The following is a 20,961-nucleotide window of genomic DNA, read 5'->3' on the forward strand; positions in this document are numbered from 1 at the left end:
TGGACTCACCCATTTGTTGTGAAACAACTCAGCTAGCCTTCGCGCGGATGCACACGGCTGCTCATGCACAGATGTATGAGAGCATGTGGAGGCCAGACTTCAATCTCAGTTGTCATTAGTCAGTTGTCACCCACCTTGATGTCTCAGGCAGTCTTTCATGAGCCTGGGCCTTGGCTGTTTAAGTTGGCTGGCTACCCAGTGAGTCCCAGGGATCCACCTGTGTCTGCTTCCCAAGCACTGGGATTAGAAGCACCTGTCGCCCTGGTCAGAATTTTGTTTTTAATATAGGTGGTGGGGTCAAACTTTGATCTTTCAGGCATGCTAGTTAAGCATCTTAGTTTTATGCTAGCCCTCTTTTTAAAAATCAAAAGTATAAGGTGTGCTCCACTGAGAAGTAGGTGCAATCATCTTGTGAATGCTCCAGTTGAAGAGATTGAGGTGAGGCATCCCAGCAAGGAGTACAGTGTTTTAAGATCCCACTAAGCCCTAATGGCAGGACTGTTTCCATGATTGCTAGAGCCTCCTTTACACTTCTCCGTGCACTTTGGCACTGAGAGCAAAATGTAATAGACACTCTGTCCACCCATTCATCCCCCTAGCGCCTGCCATGCTCTAGGCACTGCGGTATGTAGGCTTGGCCCTGACCTCAAGGTACCCAACATCTAGAAGATAGGAAGCTGTTAAACAAATGAGTGAGTATGTGAATGAAGGAGTGGATGCTAAAATCCACCTTCTATTTATGCTTATCTTTAAGCTCAGGTATACTGACAACCTTGGTTGTTATGTAGCAACTTTCTCCAAAGCTTAAAACTTGTTAAAAATCCAAGAAGTTATAAAAGATATTTATTAAGCCTCAAAAACAGGCTTGTTCTTTAGACAAAAAAAAAAAAAAAAAAAAAAAAAATCTAAGAGTCAAGAAGTAAACAACCCGGGATACTCAAATACTCAAAACGTCCCTAAAACTAACTAGAAACAGAAACTTCCACCGCCAAGAACTACTAAGGAAACAAAGGCCAACTGAACTGCCTAGAACAGACAGATCAGCAGGGCTGCTTAAAAGAAAGATCAGCTTCGTTGCCCAAGAGAGTCATTCTGACCTGCCTTCCAATCATACAGTTAGCTGGAAAATTCCAGCTTCCCTGAGCTGCCCCCTGAGCTGGTGTGTACTTTCTGTGACGCAGCAGCGCTGGAGTCAGACCCACTCCTGTGCATAACCTCCCATCCTAGACTCCTGCAGTAACTGGTTCACCAATTGGGACTTTGGTGCTATCCCTCCTTTGGTCTAGGGCAAGCTTCCCAACTGGGATGAGCAGATGTTTGTTCAGGTCTCTCCAGGAATAGTGTCACACAATATTGGTATTCTCTGAGTTTCAGAATCTGTGTTTCTAGGCCCAGCCTCAAACATTTAAGCGATTTTTATTCTCTCCTGTCCAATATCTGGGACTTAATGTCTCCAACCTGCACATTAACTGAACATGCCCAGTCCTCCATTATTGCTTCCTAACAACAGAATTTACAAAGAAATAAACTAACAAACAAACAAACCACAAATCTAAGAAGTCACTTTTGCTGATGGTTTATTGCTTTAAGGAGAAAAGCTGTAAACAAAGAATTTGAACAATGAGAACCCATCATGGGTGAACAAACACATTCCCTGCTACACAAATCATGAGAAAAATGGGGAATGTGGTAAAACGAGACATGGTGCCCAAGGGCTATTTTTCCTCTATTAGAAAATTCAAAGGCATTTCTTAATGTGTATTCACTTACAAAATGGAAGTAGGAATATTTAAATACTCAATCACAGTTTGAAAATAGATATATACACACAAATACAAACATACACATACCTATGCGTGGACACATAGCTAATCATAGCCTTCTGCTTCCCAGCCATTCAGGGCTGTCCCTGTGGTTCCTTTGAGTCAAAACCAAGTATTTAAAAGAAATGACATAAGTCAACACCATAGTCATGGTCTCCACAATCTCTATGCATATGTAATCCAAAATTAATTAGGGTGGTTACAATCAGTCATATCATTTGAAATTACTTTCTTTGATCAACCTCTAATCACCTTCAAAATTAGGATTTCAGCACCAGTCTGTGAATCTCCTCTGCTGTCAGAAGAGATGGGTGTGTCACATGATCCTGGGTTTTAGTTGCTTGTCTGCAGTGCCCTGGTTGGTAAGAACTTGAGCAAATTACTTAACTCCTGGCAACTTGGCTGTTTTGGCCCTAAAATGGGCAGTGGCAATGCCTTAACTCCTGGGCTCATTGAAAGGATTACGTAGGCTGAGGAGTAAAGCACTGAGGAGTAGTTGGTGCATGCTCAGGGATCGCCAAATGCTAATTTTAGTAAGCTGTGGATCTATGAGATCAGGTCTCTCTCTCTCTCATGAGTAAGCACAGCCAAGAAATTCACTTTCTGCCACAATGAACTTCTTCACTGAGGGTTAGCTCACCCTCGTTGCTTCTTTCCTTTGTTTCTAAGCTTTTTTTTTTTTTTTTTTTGTGGCCGGGGGTGGGGGGGAAATGCAATCTAAAGACTTGCTCATGTGAGCCTCCAGTAGTAGTCATTTAGGCTCAGTCTAGATCTCTTCCTCTGGTAGAGCGGAGTAAGCATAAGGCTGGGTCTCAGCTCCTCAATTCCTTTGAGCTTCACGGTTTCTATTTATTGAATAGAGATAGGTTGTATATTGAGCACAGCTCTGCTCATTGATAACCTGATAAAATGCACCACTGTGCTTAGCACCAAATCAGCTGCCAATAAATGGACTTTCGTTTTTTAACTGTAATTGATAGGCTTCACTTTCCTTGAACCAGGCCACACCATTACACACTGTTTCTGATTATTAGAAAGAGCTTCTTTATATTGCCTCCAGGTCTTCTTTCCTGGGACTTTCAAGGATGGTTCCTCTGGTCCTGATGTTAGCCAGGTACATTTCTCAATAACAACCTAGCTACTGCGGCCACCCTTCTTCCTATTCCCAACGATCACCCTAACTCCTCTAGCTGAACCTCCTTTGATTGAGGATGCTCAGCTCAGTCCCCCAAATGAGGATGGGTACCTGGTAAGACCCTAGCTATGGCTTCTATGAACGTTTTACAGAGTCAGTTGTTAAGACAGGCTTTTACAATATAAGAAAACCTAACGTCATCCACTCAAAACTGACACAAGTAATAATGTTTAGGGGTAACTTATCATTACATACAAGGTAACTTATTATTACATGTATATTATATGTACACATATGAGCATACATTTATTCAAAACACTAAGCCTAATTTAAGAGAAAATTTTCACTGGTAAGGTGAGATATTGGAAAAAGAATGTTTCTAAGGAAAAACAGGAGTGTATTTATAATGTATTTTCTTCCTTAAATACATTTTGAGCACCGCAGTTTGCCTTGCACAAGGCCCGGCCTTTGGGAGGTTGCAGGAAGGAATGGAAATCCTACTTAAGAATCCATTTGTGTATTGTGTGTTGTTCTTTCACAGTCATCTTCCCATCACCCCACATGTGGTGCTGGGAAAACAGAGTCATTGTATAAATGCATGTTGTAAGTTGGTTCTAATGTTAGGGCAGGAAGAGCAACAGGGAATGCACATGCCTTTTTTCTGTCTAGTTTAGCCTGGATGCTTAGTACCTAGACACACTCTTCTCTTGTGGGAAAGGAGCCAAAGAGACAATATTAATAGGACAAGTTGCTGACTTCAGTATACTTTCCTGCCCTGATATGTTTGCAAGGTCCAGAAGCAAAGGGGAAATATGAATTATGAAGTTAATCTATCTGGGATGTGAATCTCCAGATGGGTGACTTTGAGTTTGCTGACCTCTTTGAGCTTCCATTTCACAGTGTCAAGAACAGAAATCATGAAGGGAACTCTTCAATGTTATCACAAAACTTCAGTGAGTAAATACATGGCAAGTATTGAGAGCAATGGGCAGCAAGTAGAACATACCCAATAAAAGAATGGTGACAGAAAAATCTTAAATTCTACTACTAAAATAAATAAAAGCCTCATTAACACTTAGGAGAAATCTCTTTCTTTAGTTTACAAACTCTTTGGCTTTTACTACTGTTAAATAGATCTCCATTTTGATTTACAGCTGGTCAACTTCTATCTCCAGACTAGAAAACTGAGTGATTTTTGCTTCACAGACACTAAGGCTGTGAAACAGGTCATGGAAACAAAAGAGATGTGTCCAAGAACAATTGTGGCCTTAGCACTCCTGTCAGAGGCCACCCAGGCCACTGACCCACTTATCTGTTTGACATGTACATCCTGCTAGGTCTGGTTTGGACTTCAAAAGAATCTCCTGAGGCTCATGGAGACATCTTTCTCCCATGATTACACTGTTCTGAGGTACTGTTTGAGAGAACAGACAGGTCACCTCAGGGTCCCTCCCAACTCTCATGAGCCTTAGGGCAAGGGAGACCCAGAGTTGGCTAATTGCCCTAAGAACTTGGTCAACAGCAGATTCAGTGACCTGATCTGATGTGGCTTGTGAGGATGGCTGGCCTTGCCCCATCCCAGGAAGATGAATTGGGGGCTGCTAGCAGTCATCTGCCAGCAACATAAAATTTCTCAAATTACATTTCTGATTGACCTGAATCTAATTTGAGCCTTTCCTATTTCAGGGGGTGAGAATAGAAATTTACCCTCAATTAATGAAAGTGGCTTTATATCGCAAATCCAAATGGCATAATTATTGACTTCACCTGGAAAATGTTTGGTGATCTTGTGGTACACCGACCTTTGGAACAAGAGCACTTTTGGTGTGTTGTGGGTAGACATACCCATGATAATATCATTTGGCAAGGCCCAAATAATAGCTTACTCCTATGTCCTCAATCCCATCCATCTGTCTGAAAGAAACCCAACACCTTCAGGCTTAGCATCTGAAGAAGGAGTCTGTGATACTGGTTCTTCAGCTGGTTCTTTTCCATGGGTAGTCCCATCGGGATTTCTGACAACTTGCACAGGCTGGTGCCAGACTGGCTGTGTCAGGCTTGACATTCACTGTGAAAAGTCAAACATGTGTTTTCTTTGGAGTGACGTAAAATGTCCCTCAGGAGGGACCCATTGTCTGAGCCCAAGCAGCACTCTCCTGGGCCATTAGGATGATCAAAATAGGAACAGAGACTTAGGGTCAGGATCACAAAATTCAGAATTGAGTAGGAAGCAGATGAAATAAGGCACAATTGTGAAGTCCTGCTTTACAGAGGACTGGCTGCTCTGCAAACGTGGAGTTTTACCTTGAGCCACACACCTACCTAATTGGCAATCTCTGAGAAGTCGGGGTAAGATTCCAAGTCAGCAAAGATATCATTAGGATTCCTGCAGCTCAGGTTGCAGAAGCAAGCATTAATCCATAGGACCTGACGGGAGAAACCAGGCCCCTCTGGACACTGGAAATCGACACTGATGGTCTTGGACTTGTAGGGTATGCAGCATCTATCGTCAGTACAGACTCCACAGTACTTGGGTCGGTAGGTGCGTGTGCTGACACAGCCTGCGAGAGTGAAGTTTGTGGCCTCCTCTGGCTGGTACACAGCCAGGCACTTCTTCCCTGTCTTCAGGAAAGGAAAGGGGCCTTCTGTTAGAACACTCTGGTAACGCACAGCCACCTTGCTCTCACCAAGCACCCAGTCCTCCCTTCCCATTGCTGTCCATATCAAGCGTCACCTTTGCTCCAGATTTGCAGCACCTTCAGGCAAGGAAGGGCATCAGCAAACACGAGGCAGTCCCATATGACACAGGTAAACCAAGGACTGCAGAACGGAGTCTGATGCTGAGCTAAGATCTCACAGCCCTCAGTCTCCTTTCTTTCCTGATGTTTTGTATTTATGGTACCCATATGTCATTGTCACCAGCACAAGAAGGCTACCCAACCTCCCCAACTAGCAAGTGGCTGAGCGGTCATGGAACTCCATGGTTAAGCATGTTGTGCTCTCACCTGTCCCCTTTACCCCACTGCCATCTCTCTCACAGACACATACTATCATCATACAGCATTTTCAATAGCACTGACATTGAGGTTGCGGGTTCCTTGATACTTGGGCCTCTTCCTGTAGCTCATTAATATAACTGTGAAGCTAGTATACAGGAGGCACTTACTAAATGTGTTGGGATAGCATTAGGTTCTGTTATCAATACCATAGCTGGGCTCAGAGTCCTCACATTGCTCAGGTTGCTGTCCTGTGCCTATGCAGGCAGGTGTGGGATGTCATGGCAATAAAGGTGGTACAGGTCCTTCAGAATCACTACAGAAAGAACACTTTGAGTGGATCCTAATTTCTCCTTGGAGTGACCTTACTTTTGATAGGATAGGAACTACAAAAGCATCCATTCAGGGAAGTCCATTGACCAGCCTAGCAGCCCCATTGCCAGGCATGTCAGGCAACTTTCATCATTTCCATCTTATGAATGACTCCCAAGAAGTACGTTGGCCAGGCTCAAAGCAAGCTACTCGGGCTCATCATGCCTATCCCTGCCCAAGATGCCTACTCTTCTCTGAACTTACTTTGATGTGTGGAAGGATGTCCATATCACATGGCCGCAGGTTGCAGAGGCGACTTTCCTGCTCTGGCCAGCACCGGGCATTGACGTTAGAGATCCGAGTGGAGATGCCTAGGCCACAGGTGGTTGAGCAGGGACTCCAGGGGCTACTGTAGGCTATGCAGTTCCCGTGCCATTGCTCCACTGGGCCCGAAGCTGCTATAGAGGGACAGTAGAGTGCCCATGAGTCTGCAGCCTCCGCAAGCCCACCTCCAGCCCTCACCATCATTTTTTTTTTCTGACCAAGAGATGAAACATGAAATCACATTCTAAAACAAACTAAGTGCCTTTGGAAGAGCAGCAAGCGCTCTTAAAACTGGAGCCATCTCTCTAGCCCCTGAATCTCTTCTTAAAATGTGAGGCAAAAGAAACCCTTCTTCGCTTAAATTGCTTTTCTTCAGGTATTTGGTTATAGCAACCAGAAACATAAGCAATACAGTCAACACCTACAAGCTGTGTGATTTTCACTAGCTCCTGCTAGGCCTCAATCATCCCATTAGAAAAATTCTTCCTTGTGGGACTACTGGACAATGATGTGGATATTGACTGAGTTTATGCCATGTATCCTCAAGTCACTGAGCAGAATATGTTAAAAAGACAATGTCCATCCTAGAGCCCCTCAGAGATAAAGTATATATGTGAAAGTTCAAAGGTGAGTCCCACATCCTAGCACCTGAGATTCATCTTAGTAATTTCAGAACAGAGTATCTGAAATGACTGTGTCTGTCCATAGGCCCCTGGATCAATCTCTCAGCGCTGGACTAGTTTGCAAGTTGTGTGACCCAGTGAGCTGGCACACACCTATAGGCCTCAGCTTCCCTATGCCAAAGGGGTTGAGAACAGTGTTCCTAGGCCTGGGGTCTGAGAGGACAGCATTACACATGTGAAAGTGCATCAGGGGTCCCTAGGTTAGTGAGTCCCCGTACATGCCAGCAGATACAATTACTTGATTATAGGTTCATTGGATTATTTGCTCTTGCCTGGTCCTGTGAACATACAGAGGCACAGCATCTGATGGGTACATGACTAACTAGAAGTGAGCAGGGAAGAGTGGTGAGCTATGGCGGGAGGCAGGCAGATTGATTGCAGGCAATGCAGAACAGCCCCCAGAAAGTGAGGGCAGAAAGACACACAGAGAAATCCTACCTGTGTATTCACAGGAATAATCAATGTGAGAAAAGGAGAGAGAGACAGAGACAGAGAGAGACAGAGAGGAAAGAGACAGAGACAGACAGGAGACAGAGACAGAGAGGACAGAGACAGAGACAGTGAGACTGACAGACACAGAGAGAAAGAGGTTGAGGGAAGGGAGATGGCAAAACAGTGAGAGCAAGGACAGACAAGGTAATCAAGAAATGGAGGAAGGAAGAGAGAAAACACACAGGGCAGATGAGGAATCTATTTGGGGTAACATAGAGCTCATACACCTGGAGCTTGCAGGTATGCAACAAACTGTTGATAAATGAATTTGGGAGTGAATTTGAGATAGGCAGGGCAACCACAGAAAGAAGAGTGAAAGCAATTTAGACATCCAAGGACAGAGGTGGACAGTCTGGGGTAAGCTGTCTGGGAGCATATAGCAGGCTGGTAGGGAGGGATTTTCATGGGAGGATGAGAGGATCAAAGGGTTCTGGTTCTCCTCAGTACAGCTGCAGAGGCTCTGCTTGGCTAAGAACTGGGTTACTAGGTCACACACAATGGGCAGGCAGCCTCTGCCTCCCTCCACCACCCAGTGACTCTTGCCTAGATATGCTGGTGGGAGGAGCTGCCTTGAGTTACCAGGGACCAAACTTTCCCTGGTACTTGCTCTCATCCATGCCATACTTTCTTTCCATGTGGGAGATTTTGCTCCTTACGTCACATTTGTTAATGTCTGGAGTTGTTCCAGATGGTCACAACTTGGGGAGGTGCTTCTGTCATCTAAAGGGACTGGCTAAGAATGCTGCCAGGCCAGTAATGCCCTGGCCCCCCACCAAAAAATATCCTTCTAATCCTAAGTGCTTCCAGCACCAAGGCCAAGAACCCAGCTCTGCAATTGGACTTTTAAAAAACATTAGCACCCCAAAAGCACAGTGTAAGCAGTCTTGTCTTCTTTGGGGCCACCTGCCTCATTATGTCAGATTCTCCTGATTTTTTCATATTTCACCGTCTTTCTCTCCATAGTTCCTGGCCTCCTCTTCTCTGTCGACTCCTCAAAGGTCAGGATCTCTAAACCTCTGCTCCAGGCTCTTCTGTCTCACTTTGTGTGTTATTCCTAGCCACATCAACTGCCAGCAGAGGCTCTATGCAGAGCTCTCTTCCTGTATGACCCTATCTGTGAGGATGCCTTCCTTAGTCATTTCTGCCCCTAATCCCTTCTCAAACTCAACCTGCTCATGCCAGGCAGTTTGCCGTCACCCTAAACATGCTCCTTCTCTTGTATTCTCTCCTGGGCAGTAGCCAGCCCCAGGAATCAACCTGCATTCTTCCTACCATCCCATGCACAGCACAGATGCCAGGTCCTGAGGTGTACTCCAGCACTGCTTCCTGCCCTATCCTTTCTTCACTTTTGTCCCCTCTGCCCTAGTTAAAGAAAACAAACAAACAAACAGAAAAACCTAACTATACATTTATTCACCGTCATCCAACCAGAAACCATCTATCTATATGTATCCTTTATCTATCCATCTATCACCCATACATTCATTGTATTCATTCTATCTATCTATCTATCTATCTATCTATCTATCTATCTATCTATCTATCTCATCTAACTTATTCCATATATCTGTTTTTCATCCATCCTGTAACTATTTACTCTCCATGCATGTACTGACTGATTTAGCTAACCATTCACCCATCCATTTTCCATGAATCTATCTACCTTATATTATCTATCCATCCATCCATCCATCCATCCATCCATCCATCCACTTTTTTCCACTCTCCAACCATTTCTCCTCTATGCACCTATCCATATATCCATACATTGATGGGGCAGCACACACCCACACCCACCCACCCACACACACACACACACACACACACACACACACACTCCCATCTTTCATCCATCTGTTATCTATTCACTACCTATACAGGATTTCACTACCTATACAGGATATAGACCTACCTATAGACAAACACCTATGTGGCTACTTCTGCAAACATCAGTTGGATACTTCCCAACTATCTGTCGAGTGCACTGAGCTCCAGTAGGCAATCATGAATAAACCATGTCTCTGTCCTCCCTCAGGGCTTTCTCTTCTCAGGCCTACCTAGCCAAAGCCTCATCTGTTCATCTGACCATAACAATGGAACCCTTGAGTTATCTGGAAGATCCCTGTACTCCTTTCTATGCCCTGCCACCTGTCCCTCTTTCTAGGTCCCTACCCACTCTCTGAGAAACTTTATTAAGATAATAGAAGACTGCACATGTCACACTAGGATTTTATGCTTGGAGCATCCCATTAGGCAGTTAGGAAAAAAATGGTGTCATTTGCATTTTACAGATGGGCAAAATTTGGGTCCCAGACAGCACATCCCCAAGACTATATAACTGGTGAGTTATGGAGAGGGTAATGGCCTGGGGGCTTGATTTATAAAGAGAAAATCAGGACTTTAGGGGCTCTGTGATATCCAGAGACTCTACTTGTCCCTGCCCACACTTACCAAAGGCTCTGGTGTCCAGCAGTGCAGTCTGGCGTGGCCGCCTTGCGTCATCGTCACACACCCACTGCTCACAGCACTGGCCGGGCACTCTCACATGCCGGGGATGGCGGCACCAGAGGCGTGGGGGCCTGGGGCTTAGACACAGTGGTGTGCAGCCCACTGTGCCATCAATGCAGGTGCAGTTGTACCTGCAGTTAGGCTGGAAGGACTCGCCATTGCTGTAGCGCACGCCATTCAGGAGGCAGCCCGTACCGACCACCTCTGCAAACATAGGCAGTAGACATGTCAGGCCAGGAGGTATGGGCTCTGTGCCTAGCTACTTCTGTGCGGTTTCTCCCTGCCTAAGATATCATGCCAAGAAATCACTCATGTGAGGAAGGCGGGGCTGGCCCATGTTTCATCTGGCTGCACCCCAAAGGCAAAGAGTGTGCTATGTGAAGAGGTAGAGCACAACAGGGAGAAAAGGAGAGAGTGTGAAGGTGTTTCATGACATCAGGGACAGCCACTGACCTTGCTGGATTTGGGGTGGGAATGTCCAGTAAAAGAGCTCAGACATTTTCTCCCTACAGAGTTCCCAGAACCACACCTGGCACTGATGAGTGTCTGTCCAAGGAAAGAAGCCATACACAGGAAACCAGAAACTAGAAATGAAATGGGCTACCTTCCTCAGTAGTGACAGTAGAATCTGGCAGGAGCTGGCAACCCAATACTGGACGGAATGATGACGGGCTGGTCCTTGAAGATGTTATGATAAAGTAGGAAGATGGTTTTCTGCAGTGTTTATTGACGGTGGCAACCACTGGTGATAAGTGTTGGGGGATAGTGGAATAGGGAGAGGGTGCTGGGTATAGAAATGGCTGTAGACTGAGAGTAGGTGGATCAGGTAGGTCCTGTGGACCTAAGAGGGCTTTCTGCCTGTCTTCTACAAAGACCAGAACAAGAGAAAGGCAGCCTAGGTGACTCTTTCAGGTAGGGAGAGCATTTTCTATAAGCGTAAGAGCCTGATGAGGAAGCAGGCCTGGGAGGTGGGGGGGGGGGGAGGAGCAGAAAGTGAAAAAGAAGAGGGTGAGACCAGCTTCCTGTCTCAGGGGAAGGTGTAGAACTGTTAGTATCTGTAACTCTGGCTGGCACTAGTAGGTGTTCAATAAGTAACTTGAATGAATGAGATGAATTACACACTTCACAAGAAAACTTGTGGTTATTGAGTAGACAAGAAGGCCACAAGACTGGTCGGGATGGCACCTCAGTGGCCCAGGCAGAGGTTGGTGGCCTCTCAAACCAAAGCAATGAGAAAACTCAGCTCCCAGGCACATTAGCTAGGAGTTGCAAAGATTCCCAGGAGTCAAGGAAGACTTCCAGCACTCTGTACTCAGACCCAGAAAGTGAGATCCTCCTTCCTGTCTAGAGGATCTGGGACCGGCGCAGGCTAGCTTCAGAGTCTTCATTAGACATGAGGTATACATGGTGGAGTTAGTTATGCAAGCTGGACTTGTGGGAATTAGGGAACTACTGGGCCATTTTCTATCCATGGTTCTGTGTGCTCCTAGGGGATAGCATCTGGAACTGTAGGCAGAGGGTCTTGGAACAGCCAGAAAGCCCACAGAGGAGGGGCAGTGAGAAGTCTGCTGTTTGCAGTAACTCTGTCCTGTCTCCAGGAGTGGTGGGGCTGGTGGCAAGTGATAAGCATCAAAACACCTGGCAGTAGCAAAGACTGTCAGAACCACGGTCTCCACTGTGTGTTTCTTGGTATGTTTTGTTTTGTAAGGAAACACATTGTCTCATACAGCAAAACAGCCTCATCAAGAATACATAGTTATGCAAGCTGGCCAATGGGAAGCAGTCTCAAGGGTATACATCTCTCTGTTGCTACCATTTTCTGAACATCCAGGAAGCAGGTACCGGCATGCACTGACATAGCTTCTGGTCCATGATCTCATTCAGGTCTCCCAATGATGACTTCATTAGGAGAGCTTTACCTACTTCCTTAGGGACAGGAGAGGTCTGGGAGAGAAAGGGATTTGGAGGCTCAAAGTGCTGGTGAATGACGGAGTGGAAATACCAGACTCACAGACTCTTTCCTTCTACCTGACACAGAAGAGGAGGTTGATGAGGGGAGAGGAAGGAAGACCTTCAGGCAGAGGAAGAGGAAACAGGAAATAGGAAACAGGATGGGAGGGAACCCTTGAGCTCTGCATCCTCAGTCATCCTGACACTCATTCAAACTCCAGGAAGATATGTGCATATGTGTGCATGTGAGTATTTGTACATGTGAATATGCATCTTTTTATGCATTTGTATATGTATTTGCTTACATGTGTGTATATGTGTGTAGGCAGATATGTGTATAAGTGTAACTCTTTCTCTGTGTGTGTGTGTGTGTGTGTGTATTGGTGGTGAGAAGGCTGAAGGTCTTATTTCATTTTCTGCTTTTATGTATAAACACAACAGCCCCAGCCTCTGGAGTCCGTGGAAAAGCATCTTCCATCTTCCTACAGGAACTCACAGAACAACCTTTGAAAATGCTGATACCCAGGCTACATAGTTTTTAGACAGGCCTAGATGCTGGGGCATTGCTTTCCTCAGCCTTGGTATTCTTTACAGCTTTCCAGGCATGTTTACTATGCAACCAAAGTCAAATACCATCGCACCTCAGAAATGCTATCTCTGTAGAAAGGTTAAAGGAGACATATGGGCAGCCGATAAACCTGCCCCACATAGACCAAGGGGAGAGTAGGGTATGTGATGACCATGCATTATCCATCAGCAGAGATGCGGCCCCCTATTTATGCACACATATCCTTTCTATTTTCCCAGGGGACTGGTTTTGGGTGAGGAAAAGCAGCCAGCTCATCTCTAAACACGATTGAAAGTTTAGATGAGGCCTGGTCAGCCTTCTTATAGCTAAAAAACTTGCAGCATCCAAGCCACCATACTCCTTTACTGGGATGTTCATGCCTACCACCATCTGTGGCCTTAAGTGAATAGGAACATGGCTTGGGCCCTGTAGCCTCGCCTTCATATTGCACTGAGTCAGTGGGCAGATGGGTGGATAGGAGATGGGTGGATAGGGGCACACGTGTCAAAGCCTCTAACCTTCACTAGGTTCCTACTGTATCTAAGTATGTGACAGCCTGACTTTCCATAGAGGTCCTCACTATTCATCACATTGTCTTTATTGAGGACACTGAGGATTAAAAGGTCCAGGGAATCTTATGAAAGAAGTAAGAGATAGTAAGACCTGGAGAGGACAGGAGCTCCACAAGGAAAACAACAGATCCCAAAAGTCTGGGCACAGGGGTCTTTTCTGAGACTAATACTCCAACCAACCAAGGACCACTCATGGAGATGGTCTGGAACCCCTACACAGAGATAGCCCATGGTAATTCAGTGTCCAAGTGGGTTCCATAGTAATGGGGACAGGGACTGTCTCTGACAGGAACTGATTGGCCTGCTCTTTGATCACCTCCCCCTGAGGGGGGAGCAGTCTTACCAGGCCACAGAGGAAGACAATGCAACCACTCCTGATGAGACTTGATAGACTAGGATCAGAGGGAAGGGGAGGAGGACCTCCCTTATCAGTGGGCTGGGGAGGGGTAAGGGTGGGGAAGAGGGAGGAAGGGTGGGGTTGGGAGGGGATGAGGGAGGGAGCTATAGGGGGGATACAAAGTGAATAAACTAACTGTAATTAATAAAAATAAAAATGAAAATGAAAAAAAAAGCTTTGGGAGCTTGCCTAATGTCCCGGGACTGCTTAGTGGCAGCACTGGAACTCCAGCTCAGGCTGTCTAACCCCAAGTACCATGCTGTGGTTTCCATTCCATGCTTTAGAAATTCATGGTAGTATGGTCTTGGAATGAGACCTTCCCCCTATGGAGGATAACAGTGGACGGGGCTGAGATGATTTCATGCAAACAAAAGCCACAGGCACCACCCTGTTTACCTCTCTCTGCACAAGGTTGATTTAATGATGATCCTCAGGTGTGTGGCCCAGGAGCGTTGCAGGGAGAGGCAGAGCAGGGACTGAAGCCACAAGCCCATCAGCCTGTAAATACCATGTTCCCTTCACTGGACATTTTTGCCCTTGTGCCTGTTCCAGCTGCATTAAGGCAGTGTTTAGACAACTACAATAGTGGAACCCTCTGAAGTAGAGGGCACTGTGCCCATCATCATGTTTAGATTGGCCTGGACACCTTTTAAAAAGTTTCTTTGAATGTAGCTCTGGTGTTTACCAATCACACACAAGCCTAGATTCCTTCGCACAGCTGAGCAGACAAGGCAAGAGTACACTTGCTGTTCTGCCTGGCCTCAATGGCCCAAGAAGTGACCACTGGCAGCCAAAGCTGGCATTTACTGGCAGGCCAAAGTCTCTTCTGAGCTCCCTATGTCCAGTGTGGCAGCATTCTGATGACTTGTTGTTTTACTCGCCTTGTCTTGGCCTAATTCTCTGCAAATCTCCAGACAGGTTTAGCTCATCCCAGGGTCCATCCAGCGGCTAAGCTGACCAAGTGCTGACGGGCTGTCTGAGAGGCTCTGTTTTCTTTGGTATCACTGCCTCTCTACACTTTCTTGCCCCGCCTTGCTTCTTGTATTTGGGCCTCATGTAATTCTGGCATTACATCACCTCTGGGGAAATGTTTTTATATGTGTGTGTGTACATGTTTACAGGTGATACATGTGTGTGTGCACACACCCCTGATGCATATCTGCGTGAGTGCTCATGGGTAAGAATGTTCCTGATGAAAGAGTCAAGTCAGAGCTGAAAATGAAAATGGTTCTATGGAGGCTCCTTTTTGAACCCAATAATGGACTGTAACTCCTGCTCAACTGTATTCATTTCAAGATCTGCAAACCCACATGGCCAGAGAACTCATGGCAAATGCAAAAACCTACTGAATCCTTCCTGAGATCATGGATGTTTTATTTATTTTTTCCCAAATAAACTGAAAGAAAATTCATCATGGTTCCCCGGTGGCAGGGAGCTAAGGGACTGTACTGGTTGGGCAGAGATGAGACCTGAAATTGGAAACTGTGAGTGTAGGGTGGGGATGGGGTAGTGAGCAGGAAAGAAAAATCTCTGGATCCATGACACAGTGTTTATGGAATGTAAGATCCCATTATGGCTTTGGCGATTAGTGTAATCACAGTGAACTGAGTTACCTTTCAAATGACCTTAAAGCTAGCTGCTAGCCAGGATAGGAATTACTATTGGTCACCTATGTCTGATGGATGATTGTAGCACAGGGAAGCTAGCCATATCTCCCTGGGTTATGGACAAAGGCAGATGACTGTTTATAATGTCAGTGTTGTGCACCTGTGACTCAAGGGTTTATTTAAACAGGTCTGGGATGATGCTTAGGAAACACATTTTAAATCACTGCATTGGGTAATTATGTGCAGGTCATGGTGCAAGTCTTCCTTGAACAAGTTTTGTGGTATTAACAATAAATTCCAGCAATAAGAAAAAAATCAGGAAGATGGGGGAAGCAGTGGCATTTATTTGAGGAACCAAAAGATGAAAATCTAAACAAATGGAATAAGAAAAAGAAAGAAAGAAAGAAAGAAAGAAAGAAAGAAAGAAAGAAAGAAGAAATGAAAGGGCTACCAAGAGACTCAGATAGAGCTGGCTGTCTTGGATTGTGTGCACATACCTCATTAACAAACCCCACCCCCTGGAATCTAAGGTGTTGGGTAGGGCTAAGGACTGTACGGTATATGAACAGACACTAGGTCATGCATGAACTGATAATTATGGAGGAGTCTTGATTCAATACTAATGGAAGAGGAGTTCTTATATTTATGAGAATTTGGGGAAAGTTTCAGAAGATACTGCCACATCACATGGCTGGCCATTGTTTATCATCACGTTGGCTCACGCTACTTGGTCAAGCAATGCTCAGAGAACTCACACTAAGGAAGCAGAGGTAATGATGCAGGCAAGGAAGCAGGAGTTAACGATGTCCCAGAAACATGATCTTTAGGAACAGCAAGGACAGTGGACACAGGATAGACCACATGGAGAGTAAACAACAAAAACAGCCTTTATCCAAACACAAGGGTACTGTGCACACCAGAATCAAAGAAAAACAAAAGCAGTGAAAAATGCCAGGAAGAGCAAAGGCACTACAAAGGGGGGAGGCAATTAAAACATGTACATTACTCAGGCTCCAGTGGCCATAGTCAGAACATGATAAATATTCATAATTACATATCCAAAAATCAGGACAGGGACATTTGGAAGATAACAAAGGTATCTGATGGCATCGGGGAGCTAATCCTTCAACCATCATGTAGGAATATTAATAAATATCCAAAATTAGTATAGCAAACCAGTTAATATCTCACAATGATAGCTATAGCAATAAAGGGCTAGTAAGTTAAAAGTGGTGATAGTTACTGGAAAAGCATGGCTGCTGGGAAATGGGAACTGCAGGCTGCTGGTTTTCTTGGTCACTGGCTTTTCTTAAGAATATTATTTTAACTTTTAAGATCATTAAAGTATTTGAAGTACGGCAGAGACTCTGTGTCATCTGAGAGGCCCTTGGGTATCTATGGAAGAGTCCTATCTACCGAGAGAATAGAACCAGGCTCAAATAGTTCTTGGCAGAATCTCCTTCCTCGGGGTGGAGGGGGGGATATCTCTAATAGGAAGAGAGCAAGACATCATGAGATCTTAGGGATGAAAAGAATGCAGATATTGCTCTCTCTTCAGATGACTCATCCTGTGGCTTCTAACTGTGGACTGTTGGAAAATGTTTCCTGACCAGCTGAGCCTGGGCAGGTGAAGGGCTGTGGGTGTTCACAGCCAGAGCTGGGGGTGGGGAGGTTGGAAGGTACGGAGGCTCTCACTTACGTGCACACACTCCTATTGCGTACCTCGGGCGGTCCCCACTGTAATCGCAGTAGAGGCCCCGGTGTGGGTCACAGACAGCAGCCTCTGTACAGTTGTCCCCGAGCTGCTGGGCACATATCTTACAGCATTCACAGCCATCTGTGATTAGGCTGACGCCCAGGGGGCAGTGAGGTGGGGACTGTGGGCACTCACATGGCCACTTGCAGAATTCAGGCCGCGCAGTCGTGTCCTCCAGCGGTGCTGGAGTGAAAGTCATGGTTGTGAGCGTTGGAGAGAGGGCCTGTGGAGAAAGGGTAGAGGTAAAAAGGAGTTGTTTAAACCCAAATGACTGCAATGGCCTTCCCACCTTCTTTGTGCTTAGAGGATTTCACAATTATTAACTTTCATACGATCAATCAATTGACAAACATCAATTTTCTTTCAATAAAGTCAAGATTAAAGGACTTAAAAGTCAGAGCCTGGCATCCTCCCCTACCCACTTGGCTTCCTTTTTTTCCTTGGTGTCTCATTAGCCCTGGCGGTATATGTGGTAGCATTGAGTTATAGAAGAGAAAGCCCAGGATTTGGGCTGCAGACTTGCTGATAAGTGTTGCTGTTGGGGCGATGCTCACAGTCTATAGCTGTTTGTCCCTCCTGCAGCTCCAAGCTCTTTCTCTTCTAAGTCTTCTGTGCCTGGTGGAGTCAAATGGCTCTCTCTCTCTCTCTCTCTCTCTCTCTCTCTCTCTCTCTCTCTCTGTATTGTGTGTTGACCTGTGTGAACATACCTGTGTGTGCATGTCTCTGTGTGTATATGTGTGTGTAGGCCAGAGGACATCCTCAGCTGTTTTTCTCAGGTGTTACATACTTGTTTTTTTTTTTTTTTTTTTTTTAACACAGGGCCTCTCACTCTTGAACTTACTCACTTAGCTAGCTAGGGTAGTTTCAGTCAACCCTAGGGACCTTTCTGTCTCTATCTCCCCAACTTTGGGATTACAAACACACATCTGGGTTTTCAGATGGGTTCTAGGAATGGAACCAGATCCTCCTGCTTGTGTGGCAAGCTTTTTACTGACTGAGATGTCTCTCCAGCCCCAACATGGCTCTTCTCTAACTCCAAGTTCAGTGGGCTAACTTTTTACTAGCTGCAGCAGGAGATTTCCAGCCTCAGATCTTTGCAGCTCTGTTTTCCCTGGCTCTTAGCAGAGAGAGCTGGGCTCCATGACTCAAGTAAGCCAGGTGGAAAGGAGTCATAATTTTTCATTCAGAACAAACTCCTTATTTCTCACACCTGCATCCCTCCCTAAAAGACCCATTCCATATCCCAGCCAACAAGTTCATCTTCCCTCTGAAAAAGGTGGTAAACAGAAGAATGGGTCAGCTGGGAAGGGAAGCCAAGACCTTGTGTGTGTTTTGTTCTGGATAGCAGGCAGGTGGAAGGACCCTAGTGTCCAAGCACAAGACCATCCAGACTCTTGTATCTCTGTAATCCGAGCACATCTTGGCTGACTGCCTTCCTGACCCCATCTGGTTCCTTGTCCTTCAGTGGAAGAAACTGAGGCCCAAAAGTTGGAGAGAATCACCTGCACCCTTTAGTTTCTTCTGGGCTATTTCAGACATTTATTAGACCTTTGCTGAGCTAGCCCACCAGCCTTCTCTATGTTTTAGACACTTGGAAGTATGTGAAGCTCATGCCACATATAGGAGAGACAAGCATTAGAAGTTATGGATCATAATATAGGACTCCGGGTGCTGTGGAAAGTTCAAAGAAGCTCTCTGGAACTCAAGGCAAGAATAACTCAGGCTAAAAAGGACTAGATGAGCTGCTGCGTTAGTCTGACCTGCAGGTCCTGGACCTGGAGCATCATAAGGTGCACAGATACTGACACAAAGAAAAGAAGACTTGGAAGGCCAGCAATGTAACTCTGGTGGGCCCGTGTTACCTGTGGTTTCCATTTAAAGCCTAGACACATGACTTCTAGGCTTAATTTAATGTCCACCCTAGTATATCTTTCCCTGCTTCAAGGCATCTTCGGGTACTTCCCTGTGGCTGAGATAAATTTCCTGTGTTCTATGACCTGCTGTGACACTCTGAACCCTCGATTACTACATGCTTTTAGTGTTTACCGAGTGACAGACTACCTTGGGGGCAGACACAGTGGCGTTCTGTGAGGGCTTTGTTTCTCTCTCTGCCTGAATACAACACAATGTGCACAGCGGGGTTCTGTAGGTGATGGTTTGTGAGGGATTTCTGGCTGAAAGTGGTGTGGGGCATCACACTCTGATCCAGTCTGTCCTCTCTGGGTTAAGCTTGAGCACCAAAAATATACGGACTTGGAGAGAGTGAGATAGGGGTGTTCCAAGTAGGTTTGGATACTCACCCCAGCCCTCCTGAAGCCTGTACTGGGTACAAGAGTGTCACATTGAGAGAAGTTATGAGGTCAAAGGTATAGAGGGTGTGTAAACACAGGGGCTTAGTGTGTGAGGGACGCTTAGAGCACCCCTCCCCAAGCCTGTCCAGCTCACTGGAACAGGCTATAAGCTGGTGTACCGGACTCTATGGGATCACCATCAGCCTTCTCCCTTCATCTCAAGTAAACAAGCTCAGTATGCAGCCTTCCTTCTCTGTAACTTCCTAGAGGCCTCCAGGCTTTTAGGTTGGGAAGGTAGGAAGGCTTCCTCCAGTTTAGGAGATGCTCTGGGCAGTGACTGGATGGGCAAACCGTGCCTTGGATTAAGTCTTAGCTGTTGGTGCCATCTAGTGGTGCCAAGGCTTCTAGCTAGCCCAGGCAAGAAGCTCTTGCAGGATCTGATGTGACCTGCCTGATTCCTGATGTCTTGCCCAGGGTTGATATCCAAGATGTATGACTAGAGGCCAGTAGTTAATTCAGCCTCCCAGTGATAATTCTTTGAAACATACAGCGATACACAGGTGGCTGTCAGGGGATTTCTACCTCCCGGAGAAAGGCTGGACAGGAAAGGAAATGCACACCAGCTCTTTGGCTAACGAATCCACAGATACTTACTGAACACCTGCTGTATGTTAGGCTCTGTGATGGGCAGTGTTGCATAGAGTCTCTCCTCACTAACATATACCCGATGGCGATATGTACAAGATAATTGCAACCAATGTGATCCATGCTACAGTTAAATTACTTGTTCATTTCATTTGTTTACACAACACAATGCTAGCTTTTACTTTTGGCTGCTAGGCTGGACAGGTACACCTGACTTCAAAAGTAGAGAGAAAGAATTTGTTGCTTATACAGGGCCAGGCCAACTTCTCCAGTGAGGTGGCAAGGCTTTAGAAACCATGATGGAAGAACAATAATGCACCCAGGGTAAGGAAGGAGGACAAGGGAGCAGCCAGCACACAATACCAAGTTGGTGACATTCAGTGTCTGAGTGCAGGAGCACGCGTGCAAGTCAAAGTGGCTGTGAAGAGGCAGGGGCTGGCTGCTGGTGTCCAGAGAGTGTACTGGCCAAGAATAGTCACTCACTGAGAGATTTTAGCAGGAGATGCTTGGGGAAGATCTGGGCTTGGAGCAAAACCACACTGCCACTGTGCCAGGCTTTTGTTTGTCACCATTCCTATGGCATGAGGGTTTTCTCCCTGAGGCTCAGCTTTCTCCTCTGCAAGTGGCATTCTTGCTTATTCCCAAGTAACAACTCTATGCTGTAGTCTATAGCTGCTTAGTCTGTCTACTGAGGGCTACTAGCCTGAGGACACTTGAGAGTAGCCTAGCATAGGCCCGCTGATCTCAGACTACCTCAATTTCCCCATGGCGATGGGTATTTTATTTGTATTTACTACCTTTGAACATGGATTAGAACTCAGAGCTGCTGGATTTAATATTATTCCTACTATATGGTACACAGAGGAAGGATTTCTTGATGGAAGAAACCAGCTGAAAGGTGC

The 20,961-nt window shown here is 45.8% G+C and overlaps 1 protein-coding gene across 3 annotated transcripts in view; it reads right to left on the reverse strand.

Moving 5' to 3' along the window:
• Window positions 1-1,560: 1,560 nt before the first annotated feature.
• The window catches only part of Ccn4 (cellular communication network factor 4), a 31,140-nt gene continuing 11,739 nt past the window's right edge, over window positions 1,561-20,961 (reverse strand). The window contains exons 2-5 of one of the 3 annotated variants that reach the window (XM_021658718.2): window positions 17,067-17,346; window positions 10,217-10,477; window positions 6,531-6,721; window positions 1,561-5,580 (exon numbers count right to left, since the gene is read on the reverse strand). In XM_021658718.2, the coding sequence (XP_021514393.1) occupies window positions 5,281-5,580; window positions 6,531-6,721; window positions 10,217-10,477; window positions 17,067-17,346 (1,032 nt within the window). In that variant the 3' untranslated portion in view covers window positions 1,561-5,280. Of the gene's footprint in view, window positions 5,581-6,530; window positions 6,725-10,216; window positions 10,478-17,066; window positions 17,347-20,961 lie in introns of all 3 variants that reach the window. The other 2 variants (XM_021658717.2, XM_021658719.2) reach the window with 2 other exon arrangements.

This window comes from Meriones unguiculatus, chromosome 8, assembly GCF_030254825.1.
Source record: "Meriones unguiculatus strain TT.TT164.6M chromosome 8, Bangor_MerUng_6.1, whole genome shotgun sequence".
Classification (NCBI taxonomy): Eukaryota; Metazoa; Chordata; class Mammalia; order Rodentia; family Muridae; genus Meriones; species Meriones unguiculatus.